This window comes from Rhinoraja longicauda, chromosome 6 (assembly GCF_053455715.1).
Source record: "Rhinoraja longicauda isolate Sanriku21f chromosome 6, sRhiLon1.1, whole genome shotgun sequence".
NCBI classification, from domain to species: Eukaryota; Metazoa; Chordata; class Chondrichthyes; order Rajiformes; family Arhynchobatidae; genus Rhinoraja; species Rhinoraja longicauda.
This window is the reverse complement of record NC_135958.1, coordinates 14,237,307-14,257,726: the sequence shown is the minus strand read 5'-3', so window position 1 is coordinate 14,257,726 and position 20,420 is coordinate 14,237,307. Positions and strand designations below refer to the sequence as shown.

Here is a 20,420-nt window from a genome sequence, read left to right as displayed (position 1 = left end):
ATGTATCTGGGCACTGTGAATGGCTCGATTGCAATCACGTATTGTCTTTCCGCTGACCGGTTAGCACGCAACAAAAGCCTTTCACTGTTCCTTGGTGCACGTGACAATAAACTAAACTCAACTCACTGTGATACTTAGCTTCAGTTGTTTCTCCAGCAGTTCAGTCATTATTATCTCCCCCCCCCCCCCCCCCCCCCATCCTTTTGTTTTAAATGCTGGGTCCTGCATGTATTTGGAAGCTTTTGTTTCTCAAAACAGTTTCACTGGAATAGGGTGCCATATTGTAGAAAACAACAGCAGCCAAGTTGGGGGCATGGCAAGATCCCATAAACAGAAACATGACAATTATTGGGTATTTTGCCTTTGAGCCAAAGGACACTAGAAGAACTCTGCTCTTCTGAGCAGTGCCATGGATCTTCTGCATTCAGCTGTGGCCAAACACGATCTACAGGTTGCTCCGAAGACAGGGCTTCCAACAGGTAAACATGCTTGTAAAAGTGCACCAAAGCATGCTCTGGTCTTTGTGCACCTATACTCTCTTGCCTGACAGACTACTGATTTACACCTGCACCAACAGGTTTCAGTATTCAAAGCAGTGCACAGTGGTGGAGTAAGATAGAGGTGCCACCTCACAGCATCGCAGACCAGTGTTCAATGCCTGCCTCGGGTGCTGTATGCGTGGAGTGTGCACGTTCTCCGGGTCACCACGTGGCTTTTGGCCGGGAGGTCCGGTTTTCTCCCACATCCCAAAGATGTGTAGGTTTGTGGATTAATTGGCCTTCATAAATTCCCAAGTTATAGGGGGGGAATTAGACCATTCGGCTCATCGAGTCTACTCCACCATTCAATCATGGCTGATCTACCTTTCCCTTTCAACCCCATTCTCTTGCCTTCTCCCCATAACCTCCAACACCCCGACTAATCAAGAAGGGGCCTCTGTAAAATTGCCTGTGATGTGTTGGGAGTGAATGAGAAAGTGGGATAATATAGAACTAGAATGAATGGATGATCAATGCTCGGCGTGGACTCACTGGGCAGAAGGGCCCGTTTCCATGATGTATCTGTAAACTAAAATAAATGGCACCCTCTACACCAAAAGGGTCAAAGTAAAATAAACAGCGTGTAGATCATAAGAGATAGGAGCAGAATTAGGCCATTCAGTTCATCAAATCCACTCCGCCATTTAATCTATCTCTCCCTCCTAACCCCATTCTCCTGCCTTCTCCCCATAACCTCTGACACCTGCACTAATCAAGAATCTATCTATCACTGCCTTAAATATATTCACTGACTTGGCCTCCACAGCCTTCTGTGGCAAAGAATTTCACAGATTCACCACCCTCTGACTAAAGAAATTCCTCCTCATTTCCTTCCTAAAAGAACGTCCTTTAATTCTGAGGATATGACTAGTCCTAGACTCTCCCACTAGTGAAAACATCCTCCAGAGTACCTCCGCAGTTTTTGTTACCATGGTCAGGGCAAGGGCAGTTACCAAGGGCAGATTGCATTGGTGCCTTCTGGCCTCGGGATTACTGCACAGATAGAATCATATCGCAATAACTCTCTCGGATCTGCGTTCCTCTGTCCATCTGCATTCACTCGTCTGGCTAAATGCACCACTCATTAAAAGAGATGCAATCCCTGGGGCTCTCAGAACAAGCCAGCAGCAAATGCGTTGGAATCGCTACCACCAACGACAGGGTGCCCGTTATCCTGCTTCACTGAAAGCAGACAGAACAGACTCAAAGTTCTTCAAGATTCATTAGGTTCCTTATTTTTTTAGCAATCTTCCTTCAGGCACTCGGAAGCTGCAAGCTCAGACAAGAATTCCTACATTGTGACGATTTGCAGTGCCTGAAATTCTGGTTTTACCCCTGGTATTTTAGAGATTTCATTCTACTTATGACCCATGATAGGAAAAAAGGGTCAGGCCCATAATTTTACTGATTTTAAACAAGCATGCACTCGGCTGCAAGGCTGCAGCTGCATCTTAATGGCATAAGAAGTGCAAGTTCTGGTTAAATTAGAATAACTTACAATTTATTGTATATTTATTGTTGTTGTGTCTAATGTGCCTGTAAAGCTGCAGCAAGTAAGTATTTCATTGTTCCGGTTCATATGACAAATAAACAAACAAGCAATAAATCCCAGGAGAGTTTGGATTTTTATTCGAGTCGTTCTTAATTGCAAACTCTCCAATCTCACCGGTGGCCTTGGGCAATCTCTGGCCTGTTCGGGGTCAGCTTGCTGCATAACTGTGATCATCCAGATTTAGATCTTTCAACATAGATCCCAACTTGCAGTGAGAAGATGGGGGTAGGGGACAGATCACAGTCAAAAAAGTCTCTGCGATAAGAGCCATTGAGTTTTACAGCGTGGAAACAGACCCTTTGGGCCAACTTGCCCATGCCGACCAATATGCCCCATCTACACTAGTCTCACCTGCTTGCGCTTAGCCCATATCCCTCCAAACCTATCCTATCTATTCTAAAGGAAGGGAAGCATGGAATAGAAATAGAGGATATTTAGCAAAAAAATAATTTATGCATCAAAGTGAAGGATCTCAAGAATTGGGGAACGGAACTCATCTTATTTAGGCCAACTACTTTGGCGTCCATCATTTCCAGGAAGTCTTCTGAATGGTCCTTCCATAAACTAGGGTAGCGTTCGATTCACCTCCACCCCATTGAGGCCATTGCACTTTGTCTAAGTAATTGATGTGCTACAATGCTGAGAACTATATTCCGCACTCTGTATTTTGCTCGTTGCTCTATCTATTGTGCTTGAGCTTGAATTGATTGTATCTATATTTGGTATACCCAATGTGGATAGCATGCGAAACTAGGCTTTCCACTGTACCTCGGTGCGTGGTTTAAACCTAAACCACGCAGATGAATACAGGGTGAACCTGCCCTGTGCTGTTTCCCCTTGATGTGTCAGTTCCCCAATCCCACCCGACTACATAATCTGATCCATTTCCTGGAGTACTTCCATGCTGTCCGAGCAACATCAGTCTAATTAGGCTAATTAGTGCCATATGTAGGACAACTGCGTGCTGCAGGCCGGGATCCACCAGGAATTAGATGGAGGCTGCTCCTGCCCACGCCTCACAGCCGGCCACAACAAGAGAGTTTCATCTCACAAAAAAAGAGCAACTTGAAACGATGCGACCAAAATTCAAACTGCCTCGGTTTAAAGTTGTCGCTTTGCACAAAGAAACAAAAAGCAGAAAAATATATATTCTGCGAGATTGCAGTCCCTCTCTCTGTAAATGCACAGTTTATGAAAAAGTCTTAGAGCTCTACCTACTTAAGTATAACCCCCTCCCCCAAAGTGATAACAAGTGCATACCTTGTCGTATAAAATCAATGCAGAAAATACTGTCTCGTAATTAAAACCTCATACATGTAAAAATGAGAACTGGATTAACTGATTGTTCTAAAAATCAATGGCTTTGAACACAAAAGGATGCATACGGCCTCCCAATACAACTCACCTCAGTTATAAATGAGAAACTTTACACCGAATGAGTAACTTTGATGCAAGAAATAAAACCTTTACGAACCCACACTTTCCTCCGTTTTTTGCCTCACCATTGAGTATTGCAATGCCCATCCTTGTGTGCGCGTATCTTCCACCTAATTATTGTTCAACAACTGGTCAGCTACCCCAATCAGTTCACTTTTCTCCAAAACTTTGATCAGTCGACTTAATGTGGCCTTCCTCCCTTCGCTCTGAATAAACTTGAGCAGCATTTGGTATGCCTGTTCGTACAGTCCCTCCCGCTCGTACTCAAAGGCGATGTTGTCAATGGTCGGGTAACGAAGGCCTCGGCATGTTTTCTGTAAGACTCGGCCAACCTGCTTCCAGTTCCTGCCCACGGATTTGGCAAAGTTATCGTGATCCTGTGCACTCAAAACACGGTCATCTGGCGTAGAAAAAGTAAAAGTGAAACTTGGTTAAAAACTGCATTACTGAACTCTCAAAACAAATTTATAGAACAGAAAACCTATGGACTACGGGGCTGTGAGGACCATATTTGCCAGAAGAGCACTCTGGAGTCTCTGCTGTGCCTTCTTTACTGTGGTGATGGTGTTGGTAGTAAATTGGTAGTAAATTGACTTTAGAAAAACCAGTGGAGATTACGACCCACTCTACATCAATGGGGTCTGTGTGGAAAGGGTACCAGCTTTCAGGTTCCTGGGTACGCACATCGCAGAGGATCTTACCTGGTCTACCAACACCATCACCACAGTAAAGAAGGCACAGCAGAGACTCCACTTCCTGAGGATCCTCAGGAAAACCAACCTGCAGGAGAAGCTCATGTTGTCCTTCTATCGCTGCTCCATCGAGAGTGTGCTGGCATACTGTATAACCACATGGTATGCCAGCTGCTCAGAAAAGGACAGGAAGGCCCTTCAGAGGGTCATCACGACGGCCCAGAAGATCATCGGCTGCTCACTGCCCTCCCTGGAGCACCTGTTCAGACTACGCTGCCTCAGTAGAGCAGGCAAAATAATAAAAGATCCATCCCACCCCGGCCACCGTCTGTTTGTTCATCTGCCCTCTGGTCGACGTTTCAGGTCGATCAAATCCCGAACAAACAGACTTAAGAACAGTTTTTACCCCAGGGCCATACGAGAACTGAACACTACCTTTGCACTAGGCAACACCGTTAAAAAATCTTGTACTTAATATAATTGTATTTAATTGTATTTATGTATTTATTTGTTTTTGCATTTATTGCATATATGTTTGTACGCACCGTCAGGATTGGCTATTTTTTAATTTCGTTGTACTCGTTGCAATGACAATAAATGAATATTATTAATATTATTATCCTGCTCCCCCAGCTCTCTATCCATCTCTGAGTTACAGTCACTGAGGTGCTTAACCCACTGTATTTACTCTGATTCAACCTCTACCAGATCCCACCATCTGCTGGATGATTTCTTCACCAATAACTGTCTACAATCTTTGTACCACTTACAAGGTGGGGAAAGGCCATAGAGTCATGCAGCACAGAAACAAGCCCTTTTGGTCATCTTCATGCTAAAAATCAAGCATTCATTTACACAAATCCCTTTTTTCCCCCCATGTTTCTATTAACTATTTCTCCTCCCCACCCCCATAGATTTTACCATTCCACAACACACTAGGGGCAAATTGGGCTTTGGTTTATTATTGTCAAGTGTACCAAGATACAAAAAAAAAACTTTTGCATCCTATTCGGGCAGATCATGCCACATGCAAGTGCAGATCATACCATACGAGTACAATAGGTAAGGCAAGGGAGGATATTGAGTGCGGAATATAGTTTTACCACTTGGTTTAAAGCAGATGGTTCAAACCAAATCAGTCCCCGATTGATCTTTTATATCAAGTCAAGTCAAGTCAAATTTATTTGTCACATACACATACTCGATGTGCAGTGAAATGAAAGTGGCAATGCCTGCGGGTTGTGCACAAAAAGAATTACAGTTACAGCATATAAATAAAGTTAATAAGTTACTAAACATAGCACAAAAAGTGCCGACAAAAATTTAGTCTCTGGGGTTATCAAAGTTGACAGTCCTGATGGCCTGTGGGAAGAAGCTCCGTCTCATCCTCTCCGTTTTCACAGCGTGACAGCGGAGTCATTTGCCTGATTGTAGCATCTGGAACAGTCCGTTACTGGGGTGGCAGGGGTCCCTCATGATCTTGCTTGCTCTGGATCTGCACCTCCTGATGTATAGGTCCTGCAGGGGGACGAGTGTAGTTCCCATGGTGCGTTCTGCCGAACGCACTACTCTCTGCAGGGCCATCCTGTCCTGGGCAGAGCTGTTCCCAAACCAGACTGTAATGTTGCCGGACAGGATGCTCTCTACAGCCCCAGAGTAGAAGCAATGAAGGATCCTCAGCGACACTCTGAATTTCCTCAGTTGTCTAAGGTGGTAAAGGCGCTGCTTTGCCTTACCCACCAGTGCGGCAATGTGCGTTGCCCACGTCAGATCCTCTGTGATGCGGACTCCCAAGTATTTGAAACTGCTCACCCTATCCACAATAGACCCATTTATCTCGAGTGGCGTGTACGTCCTTGGATGTTTAGCCCTTCTGAAGTCCACAATCAGCTCCTTTGTTTTAGTGACATTCAAGAGGAGGCTATTGTCCTGACACCAGAGTGCCAGATCAGCCACCTCCTCCCGGTAGGCCTTCTCATCGTTGTTGGAGATCCGGCGTTAATTAAAAAGGAAAGCAAGTTCTTTTTGGGAATGGATTGCATCAGTGTATGGAACTATACTCCCCTTGTCTCTGAGGGATTGTGAGGCATTGTGGTCGGAAAGATTGCTCGCTACTTGGATAAGCCAACGTGTCATGCAAGGTGCTACATTCAGTAGACTTTAACTTGGAGATCAAGCATCGAGAGGCAGGACCCATCTTAAACTTCGAGGAGAAAGCCAATTAAGGAATCAGCAACTTAGGTGGAGTTTCTATTCACCTCTATGAAGAGGCCATTTCTATTGGGAAAGATGACCAGAATTTCCTTTCAATGTTGCAATGGAGGCTTTGAAGAAAAGATGGTTTCCACTCTGGTGTCAGCCATGTCTGCCAGACCTAAAGATCAGTGAAGGCTACTGTAATTTTATCAGCCTTATCTGGGAATTCGCAGCCACCCCCGGGGCATTGCACTGCCTCAGTAGGACAACTTAAATTTATTTAATTCCTGTGACCCAGAAGGTACTTGAATCCGGCTTTGACCATCTTGATGGCATACTTCAGGTGCCTTGCAGTGTATAATTGCTTCCGTGTAGTCATTTCTTTGGGGATAAGATGAACAATTTAATTTTCCACTATGCCGAATACAACCCCACCCATCAAAAGCCCAAGTAAATTAAGGAGAGCCTTACTAGATAATCCCACCCAATTCTCAGCTTTGGACACATCAGTGAAATGACACAGTTTGCGCTTCACTGGAGACAAATACTCTAATGCCACACATTCCTAAGAAGCAGGCACTCTAGAAAATCACGTCATAAAAACAATTGCACCAATGGGGAAGGGTGGGGTGTTTAGGGGCGAGAAACATGCATTATAGCAGAACTACCTGCACTGCTTAATGACAGCTGCTGAACAGTTCAGAGGAGATAGAGCATGGGAAGCAGTCATTACACCATTAGACTTGTGTTGACACTGGACAGACAATCCCAGATAGTAGCACTCTTTGCAGCCCCAGTCAATGCCTCAACACTAATCCATGCTCCTATAGCATCTGCAATTCAGTTTACTCACTATACCTTATTTTCCGTTACTTAGTTTAGTTTGTCACGTGTACTGAGTGAGGTACAGTGAAAAGCTTTTCGTTGTGTGCTAACCAGTCAGCGGATAGACCATACATGATTACAATTGAGCTGTCCACAGTGTATAGATACATGATAAAGGGAATGAAGTTTAGTGCAAGATAAAGTCCAGTAAAGTCTGATTAAAGATTGTCCAAAGGTCTCCAATGAGGTAGATACCATCTCAGGACTGCTCTCTGGTCACTGATAGGATGGTTCAGTTGCCTGATAACAGCTGGGAAGAAGCTGTCCCTAAATCTGGAGCTGTGCTTTTTCTCACTTCTGTTCCTCTTGCCTGATGGGAGAGGGGAGAAGAGGGAATGACCGGGGTGAGACTCGTCCTTGATTAAGCTGGTGGCCTTGCCGAGGCAGCATAAAGCGTCGATGGAGTCAATGGAAGGGAGGCTGGTTTGTGTGATGGTCTGGGCTGCGTCCACATTTGTCTGCAATTTCTTGCGGTCCTGGATGGAGCAGTTCCCAATTGGAAAAAGGTTAGAATCATAAGACATGGGAGCAGAAATAAGCTAGTCAGCCCAGCAAAGCTGTTCCATCTTCGATTGTGGCTGATCTATCATTCTCTCTGCACCCTATTCTCCTGCCGCCACCCCATAACCTTTGATACCCTTACAAATCACTAACCTATCAATCTCCGCTTTAAAAATACCCAATGACTTGGCCTCCATCACAGTCTGTAGCAATTAATTCCACAGATTCACCACCCTTTGGCTAAATAAATTCCTTCTCACCTTCATTCTAAGACTATGTAAGATGACAACAGCATCAAGATCAACTGGGAAAGAGGGCCAGGGCACACTAAAACTAGAACAAGTACAAAGTATTGCATTTTGGGAAGTTAAACCTGGACAGGAATTGCACAGCACAAGGTAGGGCCCTGGAAGGTGTTGCAGACAGAGAGATCTTAGGGTACAAGTACATCGTTCCTGAAAGTGGTGACACAGGTGAAGGCATGGTGAAGGCATGCTTGCCTTCATTGGTCAGGGCCTTAAATACAAAAGTTGGGATGTCATGTTACAGATGTCCAAATCGTTGATTAGATCACGCAAAATCGCCTAGCTAGAGGAAGGGTGTCATCAAACTGGAGAGGGTGCATAAAAGATTCACAAGGATGTTACCAGGACTGGAGGCCTCGAGTTAGAAGAGACTGGACAGGTTGTTTATTTTTTCCCCTGGTGCGTTAGAAGCTGAGGCCTGACTTCACAGAGATTTATAAAATCATGAGGGGCATAACTAAGGAAAATGATCAGTCTTTTTCCAAGGGTCTAAAACCAGAAAGCATCTGTTTAGAGTGAGAGGGAAAAGATTTAAAGGGGACCTGTGAGGTAACTTGGAATTGCCAAAATGGAAGAGATAGGAACAATTACAATGTTTGAAAGACACCTTGACAAATACATGGACAGGAAAGGTTTAAAAGGGAAATGGTCTAAACGACGGCAAATGGGACAAGCTCAGGTAGCTAACTTGGTTGGGTGCCTGTGTGCTGAATAAGTGAATGATTCTGTGGTCCCGGTTCCGCACCTTTTGGAATCGAGACCCACATCCTGTTGACATAACACAAAGCAGCGCACAGACAGAACTGCTGAGTGTGAGAAACAAATGCACCAGATAACCTCAAGATTTGATGATAGCATTCTTTGAAAATAATGTAACTGTTAAATAAATTGGGGGAGCAGCAACTAGAGATACTATATTAAAACATAGTGATTAAAAGGCTCTTTAAAAAAAAAATGAAGTGCAATTAAGTTCCAAGTGTCTCCTAGGACATTGAGTGGAGTACCATGTACACAAAATTTAAAGCTAAATAGCAGTCCTGCCCACGTTTACTTTCCCCGTGGACCATAGATCCCGCAGGCTATAAAAAGATGCCAAGGGCTGGCATCCCACCGAGGCAAAATTGTCCTCCAAATATTCATCAGATCAGTTAACACATGACGAACGGCCATTTGGAAGAGTTGCCAGGAAGCTGCAGGGATCTACCACGCTGCACCGGGGCAAGAATTGAGCTACAGTGGGGTGGGGATAGCAAATAGCCAAAGAAAACACCACTTTGGTCACTATTGCAGCTGAGATAGGTATCACAAAATGCTGGAGTAACTCAGCAGGTCAGGCAGCATCTAGGAGAGAGGGAATGGGTGACGTTTTGGGTCGCGACCCAAAACGTCACCCATTCCCTCTCTCCTAGATGCTGCCTGACCTGCTGAGTTACTCCAGCATTTTGTGATACCTTCGATTTGTACCAGCATCTGCAGTTATTTTCCTGCACTAATTGCAGCTGAGATGGCCAACCAAATTGTAACAAAGCAACCCCGCTACCCGACAATAACACGAGGCAACACTCACCAAAGAAAACACCCTGAAATTCAAAGCAGTCTGCTGACGGCAATGGACTCCCATTAGTTTGGGCTGAAGTTGGAGATGCAATTAAAGGCGGGGAGGTTGGGATTGGAGATTCAGACACCGAATATACTTCAGAAGGACCAGAAGGACCATCACACCGGACGCTGGGGTCTTGGCAGAGGGAACTGCAGTCCAGCACCATCTGCCTGATGGCCTGTTCCAATCTGTTAACGTCCTCATCTCGGAGATGGTTGGGCTGAAATTGTGAAAGAAATCTGAATTATTAAAAAAGCCAGGTCAACTATAAAGAGGAGATTGAGAAATCAGGTTAAAAAGGCTTTGTAACAACCCTGGGTAAGAATGCCATACATCAATGTTAGAGCAACAGAATATGGTTTACAAGTGACAGACACAAAAAAATGAAGCTTCCTTTACTTGCAACCGAGTGCATTCTACTCCAGATATCCACAGCACAATCTCTGATTAATTGCAATGGAAAAGACTTGCATTTATTCACATTGCCTCTTATCACTCCTTTGAATACCTCCAAGTCCTGTTCATAAGTTATGGGTGAGGAATTAAGCCATTCGGACAATGAAGTCTACTCCACCATTCAATCTTTCCCTCTCAACGCCATTCTCCTGCCATCTCCCCGAAACCCCTGACATATTACTAATCACTAATCTATCAATCTCCGCCTTGAAAATATCCATCGGCTTGGCCTCCACAGACTTGTGTGGCAATGAACTCCACACATTCACCACCCTCTGACGAAAGAAATTCCTCCTCATCTCCTTTCTAAAGGAACGTCCTTTTATTCTGAAGCTATGTCCTCTGGTCTTGGACTCTCCCACTAGTGGAAACATCCTCTCCATGCCCACTCTAGCCAGGCATTTTGTTTAATTAATTTCCAGGATCTAGGCACAGTGACATGGGCAGCATTCATTGCCCATCCATCGTTTCCATTCAGAAGGTAGCGGTGAATCTTCTTAAACCACTGGTGAAGGAATTTCTACAGTGCCATTGCGTGAGCAGTTCACCTAGTCTACAATCTTTCACGTTTCCGCCATTTTTCTTAACACTTAACACGTTTCGAATTAAGTCTCCCTTTGGCACCTTTTGTTGTGAAGAAAACAACCCAGGCTCACCCCATCTCTCCTGCCACCTAAAACACTCCTGCCTTGTCAAGATCTGTAAATCATCCCTGCATCTTCTGCGGTTCTATCCCATTCCACCTGCAGTGGGGGTGATCCGAACTGCCCACAGCACAATGATTGGAGGCTAACTCGTAAATTTTATACAGCGCTTCCACCATACCCTCTCACATTGTCTTTTAGCCGATTAGGGAAAGCATCTGCTTATCCCGGTTGTCTTGTTGGCTATCAGCATTCCTCTGTGCTGTTAAACATTACATCATTGTCTTGTCTAGATCGCATTCTCCAAGTCCATTACCTCATAAGATAGACACAAAGTACTGGAGTAACTCAGACAGCAGTGGGTGTTTTGTCGAGGTTACCTAAACTTGGCGAATTCAATGTTCATACCGAAGATAGACACGAAATGCTGGAGTAACACAGCGATGCTGCCTGACCCCCTGAGTTTCTGCAGGATTTTGTGTCTATTTTTGGTGGAAAGAAGGTTCTCCACCCGAAACATCACCCATTTCTTCTCTCCACAGGTGCTGCCTGTCCCGCTGAGTTATGCCAGCTTTTTTTTGGCCTATCTTTGGTTTAAACCAGCATCTGCAGTTCCTTCTTACGTACAAAGTGCTAAAATTATTATTTTCTCAATTGCCTTAAATATATTTTCTTTGGTTACCAATGTTCTTGCCACTAAGAATAGTTCCTCCCTATTTATCAAAATTGTTAACGATCTAAAGCAATTATTCAATCACCTCTTGACCCTATTTGGTCCAAGAGGAACCACCGCCACCCCATCATCCTGGCCACAATAGACAATAGACAATAGACAATAGGTGCAGGAGTAGGCCATTCAGCCCTTCGAGCCAGCACCGCCATTCAATGCGATCATGGCTGATCACTATCAATCAGTACCCCGTTCCTGCCTTCTCCCCATACCCCCTCACTCCGCTATCCTTAAGAGCTCTATCCAGCTCTCTCTTGAAAGCATCCAACGAACTGGCCTCCACTGCCTTCTGAGGCAGAGAATTCCACACCTTCACCACCCTCTGACTGAAAAAGTTCTTCCTCATCTCCGTTCTAAATGGCCTACCCCTTATTCTCAAACTGTGGCCCCTTGTTCTGGACTCCCCCAACATTGGGAACATGTTATCTGCCTCTAATGTGTCCAATCCCCTAATTATCTTATATGTTTCAATAAGATCCCCCCTCATCCTTCTAAATTCCAGTGTATACAAGCCCAATCGCTCCAGCCTTTCAACATACGACAGTCCCGCCATTCCGGGAATTAATCTAGTGAACCTACGCTGCACGCCCTCCATAGCAAGAATATCCTTCCTCAAATTTGGAGACCAAAACTGCACACAGTACTCCAGGTGCGGTCTCACCAGGGCCCGGTACAACTGTAGAAGGACCTCTTTGCTCCTATACTCAACTCCTCTTGTTACGAAGGCCAACATTCCATTGGCTTTCTTCACTGCCTGCTGAACCTGCATGCTTCCTTTCATTGACTGATGCACTAGGACACCCAGATCTCGTTGAACTCCCCCTCCTCCTAACTTGACACCATTCAGATAATAATCTGCCTTTCTATTCTTACTTCCAAAGTGAATAACCTCACACTTATCTACATTAAACTGCATCTGCCATGTATCCGCCCACTCACACAACCTGTCCAGGTCACCCTGCAGCCTTATTGCATCTTCCTCACAATTCACACTACCCCCCAACTTAGTATCATCTGCATGATATAAAGCTCGTAAATCCCCTTTGCACCATTTCTAAGCTCTTGCTATCCTTCTTGGAACCCTGGTACTCAAAAATCATATATTGCCCAGCCAATGATTAACCAATGTTTGAAAAGATTTAGCATTAAGCCGTATAGGAAAATAACTGCAGATGCTGGTACAAATCGAAGGTATCACAAAATGCTGGAATAACTCAGCGGGTCAGGCAGCATCTCAGGAGAGAAGGAATGGGTGACGTTTTGGGTCGAGACCCTTCTTCAGACTGATTAAGCCTTTGTCATCCATTCCCCCATGAGTAAAGGCAGAAAAGCCCTCCCCCTTTTCCTCAGCCTTCTCAAGTTTATTATACTCATTGTTTAATGAATTTTTGACTCGTTGGCACTCTTTGTAATCAAACACTGTATGAGCAGATTGAACTTTTAAAATACATATCAAAAAATAAAATTATCCGAATATCAGATCCTGAAGGTTCGTACAATACAATTTCCCTCCAGTCTGAAACCCGCACCACAGCCTTCTGCTTCCTGACCCTGAAGACAATTTTGTTTCCATGGTACCAATGAATGAACACACCATGGAAGAGTAAACACTGGTGTAACACAGGAAATGTAGCCAATTTGCAGAGGAATTCAAGAACAGCAGCACATTAATGGCCAGCTGATCAGCTTTCCCTCAGTGAAACAATGGGATGACGGATGGCTCTCTGATCCAGTGCCCTGGGATCTATTCCTTCCTGCCGATTGCTTTAATATCTCAATCAAAAGACGGTCTTCCTCACTTGCGTCAGCTTTTATAACCAAACTTAAAATAATTCGCAAAAGAACTAGATTGAAAAATAAATTGTTTCACAGAGAAGGATATTAAAGAAGGCGAAAACTAAACAAGTCATGGAGATTTCAAAAGACAGTAAGACCCCTAATGATTCAATGGTGGACACAAAAATCCGGAGTAATTCAGCGGGTCGGGCCAGGGCCGTTTTTACAGCATTATGGGCCCCCGGGCAAAGCAGTGTACTGGGGCCCCTACCGTTACTCTCCCCCACCCCCCTTTCCCTACCAGCCCCCCCCTGTCGTGCCGGGGAAAAGCTCTTACCGAAAAGCACTTAGCGATGGACTTAGGGTGCTACATTGTTGCAAAAAGCACTTACAGATCGCTGTGAGAAGCACTTAGTGACCGAAAATGTTGCGAAAAAAGCACTTATTGAACCTACATTTTTAAAGTAGTATTTATTTATTGCAAGTCACTTAACATACACAGATCAGCATGGGGCCCCTATGCTCGTGGACCCCCGGGCAAGTGCCCATCAGGCCCATGCGTTAAGACGGCCCTGGGTCGGGCAGCATCTTTGGAGAAAAGGAATGGGTGACATTTCGGGTTGAGACCCTTCTTCAGACTGAGAGTTGGGGAGAGGGAACCGAGATACACGAAAAGGGACATAGAACAAATTAATGAAAGATATGCAAAAAGACAGATCAAAGCCAGCAACAATGATCAAGGAAAGGTGGAGCCCACAATGGTCCATTGCTGGCCATGGAGAAGGTGATAACGAGTAATACAAACAGTGAAACTCAGAAGGATGACACTGAACTGGTACTTGAAGTTAGATAAATCAACATTCATACTCCTCGGTTGCAATGATACGTTATAGGTACAGTGAAATGCTTTGTTTTGCATACAAGCTGGTAAAGTCATGTAGTAGACCTCACCTAGACAGTGCACGTGCCGCCACGTCTTGGTGCCAAAGTTACAAGAGTTCAGCAGACAGTCCTATCCACTGCCTGCCGCTGCATGTGGCAGCAGCACTCCCTCCCCGTGTTACAACAGGGTTCCCTTCCTGAGAACTGTTCATAACCCAAACAATTCGCAGTTGGGAAATGCAGCCACACAGCAATACATTTTAAAAGAAACATCGGCCAGCCGATGCAGTTAAACAATGGTGTTTAACTCAACAGTTCAGATTTTCTGCAATAAGCAATGACATTGTCACAAATCAAATTGCAATCCAGCCACCCCACAGTAACGGGCAAATATCCTGGGGGGTATGGGGAGAAGGCAGGAACAGGGTACTGATTGAGAATGATCAGCCATGATCACATTGAATGGCGGTGTTGGCGCGAAGGGCCGAATGGCCTCCTCCTGCACCTATTGTCTATTGTCTATTGGTCTCCCAGACAATTGTTTGTACGTATGTGCAATACATATCGATCGATTGTGACCTGGGGGGGACTGTATTTGGAGAGTGTTCAGGAAGGAACTGCAGCTGCTGGTTTACACTCAAGATAGGCACAAAATGCTGGAGTACACTCAGCAGGTCAGGCAACATCTCTGGAGAAAAGGAATAGGTGACGTTTCGTGTTGAGACCCTTGTTCAGACTGAAACTCATCCAACTGAGTTTCACTGCTTGTATTGCTCGTTATCAGGGGAGAGTCTCACTCGACCCGAAACATCACCTATTCCTTGACTGTATTTGGAGAGGTTGAGTTTGCAGACTAATAGGATAAAGCTAGGGCAAGGGGGGGTAACTTGGACAACTCTTTCAAAGAGCCCACACAGAATAAAATGAATCCCATACTGTGCCATAATATTTCTGCAAATCTATACCTACCTCATTCGCCTTGATGTGCTTTATGCAGCTGTCTGGCTTATTCAGGATATCATCTAAGGTCGCCATGCCAGCCTTCAGCTTCATTGTGAAAGCTGTGCTGGGGACAGACTGGGTTTCAAAATGATGCACTAAAGCCGTCTGCAGTCTGCCCGTTTCGTAACTTTGGAGAAACGTCCTGCATTTTACTTCCTCTGTAAACTTCAGCTGAAGTCCAAAAGTACTTCCGTAAACTTTCAGGATTTCACAACCTCCACCACTGCCAGTGGCATCTGCAAAGAGAATTGCAAGAGATCACTCTTACATAAGCTGGATGGAGGTATGGTTTGTCTCCTAAAGTTGCAAGCAAAGAACTTGGAATTTGTTATTATAAACACATAGAATTTAACTAGATGCTACAATGAAGGCAGCCCAAGCCTGTTCTACTTTGGTAATCACTCCGGATACAAGCAATTTGGCTGTTTCCATCCATCTTCATCAATTCACCCAATCTACATCTTGAGCATATATTCTTGAGTGCCAACCACTGCACTTGCAAAGTGGATTCCATATCTTCATGAAGGGATTTATTTTGCACATATCATTTTTTAAATATATAATTAACTGTATATCTACGTCCCCCATGTCCAATAGTTCCATGTTGCCTTACCTCCTATCCATATAAATCTCAGAAAGAAAGTGGCAGCATTCAAGTCTTTCCTCCAGAGCAATATTTTTTCTTTACCAGGTAAGGCCTTAAGAATATTCTTTGTAGTTTTAGTGAAATATTGCACATATAACCTCAGTCATGACAGGCTCATTACAAGTTCTGTTAATTTCCAGTATTAAATATAAAATCCAATTCTTTCAACATATTGCGGTCGTATCAACCCATGCCTTTGCCCATAACACCCTGTAAACCTGTACTCTTGACCCCTTACTCTAAATGACATTAAATCTAATTTTATCAGAAATAAAATGTTTCATGTTACAATACATTAGGATGTATTCAAGAGAGAGTTAGATATAACTCTTAGGGCTAACGGAATCAAGGGATATGGGGAGAAAGCAAGAACGGGGTACAGATTTTGGATGATCAACCATGATCATATTGAATGGCTCGAAGGGCCGAATGGCTTACTCCTGCACCTATTTGCTATGTTTCTATGTCCTTTGTTAAAGCAAAGGTATGAACTCCCACTAACTGATATGCAATTGATTTCTATGCAGATCGATTGCAGATTTCAACTCCCTCTGGACCAAATCTAAATCAATGATTCACAAAGTATATTGAGCCTTGCAATACGCCACCCTTCACTTCTCATTCTTAAAAAAGGGCACCGAGGTTAGCACTAATAAAAATATTCTTTATTAGACTGTTAAATCCTGTCCCTTAATCTTTAACAATCTCCCATGAAGTATATTTTCAAAGGGCTGTCTAAAGTGCACCATCATTGTTGTTACCATTTTAATACTAGAGGATAAAAACAGGAGTAACCCACTTGACCTCTTGTGCTTGTTCTTCCATTCAATAAGGTTACCTCGCCCCGTAGATGCATCAATCCCATATCCTTTGAATATCTAAACATGGTGAAGTAGACTTGATGGGCCGAATGGCCTAACTCTGCTCCTATCACTGATGACATGTTTTCATCCGTCTTGAATACATTCAATGACCGAGTCTCCACAGCATTCTTGCTTTGAGAACTCCAATGATTCATCAGTTTAATTTTAGTTTAGAGATACAGTGCAGAAACAGGCCCTTCGGCCCACCGAGTACACACTGACTAGTGATCCCCGCACATTAACACTATCCTACACACACTAGGGACAATTTTACATTTATCCCAAGCCTAATAACCTACAAACCTGTATGTCTTTGGAGTGTGGGGGGAAACCGAAGATCTGAAAAAACCCACATGGTCACGGGGAGAAAGTACAAACTCCGAACAGACAGCACCCGTAGTCAGGATCAAACCCAGATCTTTGGAGCTGAAAGCGCTGCAAGACAGCAAGTCTACCGTGCTGCCCTTAAATCCTGGGTTAAAAAAAAAGTCTTCTTTCCACATTTCACTCCAGAATGGTTGACCTTGAGCTCTGGACTATTCAGCCAGTGGAAATATCCTTGCATCCATCCTCTCAATCCCATAAAATGTTACTTTAGTTTAAACTTTAGAGATACAGTGCGGAAATAGGCCCTTCAGCCCACTGAGTCCGCGCCGAACAATAGCACTATTCTCCACACTGGGGACAATTTGCAATTTTACTGAAGCTAATTAACCTACAAATCTGTATGTTTTTAGAGTGTGGGAGGAAACCGGAGCACCCGGAGAAAACCCATGTGTTCACAGGGAGAACGTACAAACGTAGACAGCACCTGTAATCAGGATCTAACCCAGTCTCTGGCGCTGTAAAGCAGCACCTCAACGTTAGTCCACTGGACCACTTAATATGGAGCACACTGCCACATGCACAATTCAGCCCAAACTAGGTTTCTTTATTTGGTTGGAGATAGTGAGATTTTGGAAGATTAACACTCAGCTTAAAAAATCTTGGTTACCACATGACGCATTTTACAACTTTAGAAGCAACAGATTTAAGAGCGACACAAAATGCTGGAATAACTCAGTGGGTCAGGCAGCTTCTCTGGAGAAAAGGAATAGGTGACCTTTCGGGTTGGAAGGTCTGAAGAAAGGTTCTGACCCAAACGTCACCTATTCCTTTTCTCCAGAGATACTGCCTGATCGCTGAGTTACTCCAGAATTTTGTGCCTAACTTCGGTATAAACCAGTATCTGCAGTTCCTTCCAGAGATTTAAGAGAGATCTGACTTCAGTCATAAGAAGGAATAGATCACGTGTCGACAGCATGCTCTTCATCTGAAAGAGGGTGGGCTGACCAAGATTTGCTCTTTCAAGTCACGCAAAGCCAAACTTGGGTTAGGAGTTTAGATATGTTTCTATCCAGGGAGAACGGTGAGTCTGTGATACAGGTTGTTTAGTGTGCCGAACATGATTTGCTGAATTGTTCCAACAGGGGCCAGAATCTGTTCCCCACATGGAACAGAGATCAATTTGTACAAAGGATGAATAAATGTTATCCGGGACAGGAACCAGGCGCTGATGGACTGAAGGAATTGCCCAGACTTTTTCCTGCATAGACTGCTTTTATTTTATTTCTCCCAACTGCTATCAAAACCCATGGTGGCGTAGAAGTCTGTACTGTGATGCACTGGGTGTTGGATGAATAAGTGAACCTTTTCCCCCAAATATGATTTAAACACATTTTGCAGATGTGTAAATTGTTGTGATCTCGTTGAGAGCTTCTGTTACAATGCATACAAATGGTCAACCTTTTAAAACAACTAAGATAAGCTATCTCCCAATGATGTCCTGTTAGAAAATCTAGAATCCGATCTGGAATACCAATCTTTAGATGTTGAAAACCTGTTACGTGTCTTACTCTAGCATTTTGTCTGGTTCAATAAAGTACAATGAAAGTATTCTTTAGAGAGGTGTGATAAAATGACTGAGAGTTTATTGTAGAGGCAAAAGAACTGCAGGTGTTGGTTCATACCACAAGTGCTGGTGCAACTCAGCGAATCAGGCAGCATCTCTGGAGAAAATGGATGGGTGAAGTTTCAGGTCAGGACCCGAGTTACTACTGTAATTTATGTCTATCTTTGTTTATGTCAGATAAACCATTGACCATCATAACATATTATACTTTCTATTAAAAGCCTCACCACTAGTCAAAAGGTAGTTTAATTTAGTTTATTGTCATGTGTACCAAAGTACAGTGAAAAGCTTTTGTTGCATGCTAACCAGTCTACAGACAGACCATACATGATTACAATGGATATGTATGTAAATGTATGTAAATGTCTAAGTAAATGCCTGTATTGAATATGTAACCTCCGGAAATGTCGGATGGGTTTGTTTAAAAAAGATGTTTTGTAAATGATATTTATTACTTGAATAAAGTATTTTTTGATTAAAAAAAAAAATACATGATTACAATGGAGCCATCCACACTCTGGTGTGCATCTTGCCAAGGAACCTATTTACACTAATAGTGTAGTATAGAAATCCAAAAAGACTCAGACATGACACCTGAAGGTTGTAAGTTACCTGCAAGAGATAGCTTGAGAGCTTTATAAATCTTTAGCTGCATCTGTGGGTCTTGGTAGAGATGCGATAGATCTACCTTGTCCGAGCTGATGAAGAGAAACACGCTGCCCACCCAGCAGGGAGCCACAGGGTTCATTGTCGGTCACTGAAACAGAGAGAGTAGAGCAGTTAACTGCAGATGCTGGTTTAAACCAAAGATAGACACAAAATGCTGAAGTAACTCAGCAGAACAGGCAGCATCTCTGGAGAGAAGAAATGGGTGATGTTTCGGGTCGTGACCCTTCTTTAGACTGAGTCAGGGGGAAAGGGAAACAAGAGATGTCCTTAACTACTGATCACCCAGAGAGCAGGGCCTGTTGAGTGTGGCGATGCAGAAGGCACACAACATCAGTTACAGCAGTCACTTATGCAAGCACAGATCCCTTCCCAGCACTGTCAACTCCAACTACTGTTACAACGCTCAGGCACAGAGGGGCTGGGGTCTACTAGCCCCAAAGCTAACATGATCAGTGGGAGGTGCTTTGGTGAAACTTTGCTGCAAGATGTCAGCCAGCAAACGTAATCCTTTGTTCCCTCCCAACATCCCTCCAACAAACCTGTAACGTGCACCACCTGAGAGCGCAAACCGGTTGGGATTTGAACATGCCACAGAGGAGCAGAATATCAGAAATGTGTCTATCTGTCTCCACTTTAAATGATTAAAATGAAGAATAGAACTTCTGAAGATTGGACCACACAGGAAGTCAAATTCAAAGCCTGTTACTGCAGTCGCAAGCTTGGTTAAACAAAACCGCTAATTTCTAAGGCCCAGTAAACAGACACGCATATCACCAGTCTGACAAGTGGTTATATAAGCACCGGAACGTGAAGCTATTCACCTAGATGATGCTGGTCAGAGCACAATGTCGCCAGCTAATAGGAAGAACTCAATTTACTCGTAAGACACTGCTCAACCCACTGTGTTGTCTTTTGAAGGAGATTCGTAGCTTACCACTATATATTGTAATAATAATAATAATAATAAGCATTTATTTTATATAGCGCCTTATCAGAAGCTCAAAGCGCTTTACAAAAACAATCATAACATAAAAACAAACAGACAAACTATCCTATGTAGTGTATATAATGTAGTGTAGTGTATATAATGGTAA

At 43.8% G+C, this 20,420-nt stretch overlaps 1 protein-coding gene across 3 annotated transcripts in view; it reads right to left on the bottom strand.

Moving 5' to 3' along the window:
- Positions 1 to 222: 222 nt before the first annotated feature.
- Positions 223 to 20,420, bottom strand: part of tradd (tnfrsf1a-associated via death domain) — a 33,978-nt gene continuing 13,780 nt past the window's right edge. For all 3 annotated transcript variants that reach the window (XM_078400498.1, XM_078400500.1, XM_078400497.1), the window contains exons 2-5: positions 19,270 to 19,414; positions 15,165 to 15,433; positions 9,675 to 9,927; positions 223 to 3,928 (exon numbers count right to left, since the gene is read on the bottom strand). In XM_078400498.1, coding sequence (XP_078256624.1) covers positions 3,639 to 3,928; positions 9,675 to 9,927; positions 15,165 to 15,433; positions 19,270 to 19,405 — 948 coding nt within the window. In that variant the 5' untranslated portion in view covers positions 19,406 to 19,414 and the 3' untranslated portion in view covers positions 223 to 3,638. The remainder of the gene's footprint in view (positions 3,929 to 9,674; positions 9,928 to 15,164; positions 15,434 to 19,269; positions 19,415 to 20,420) is intronic.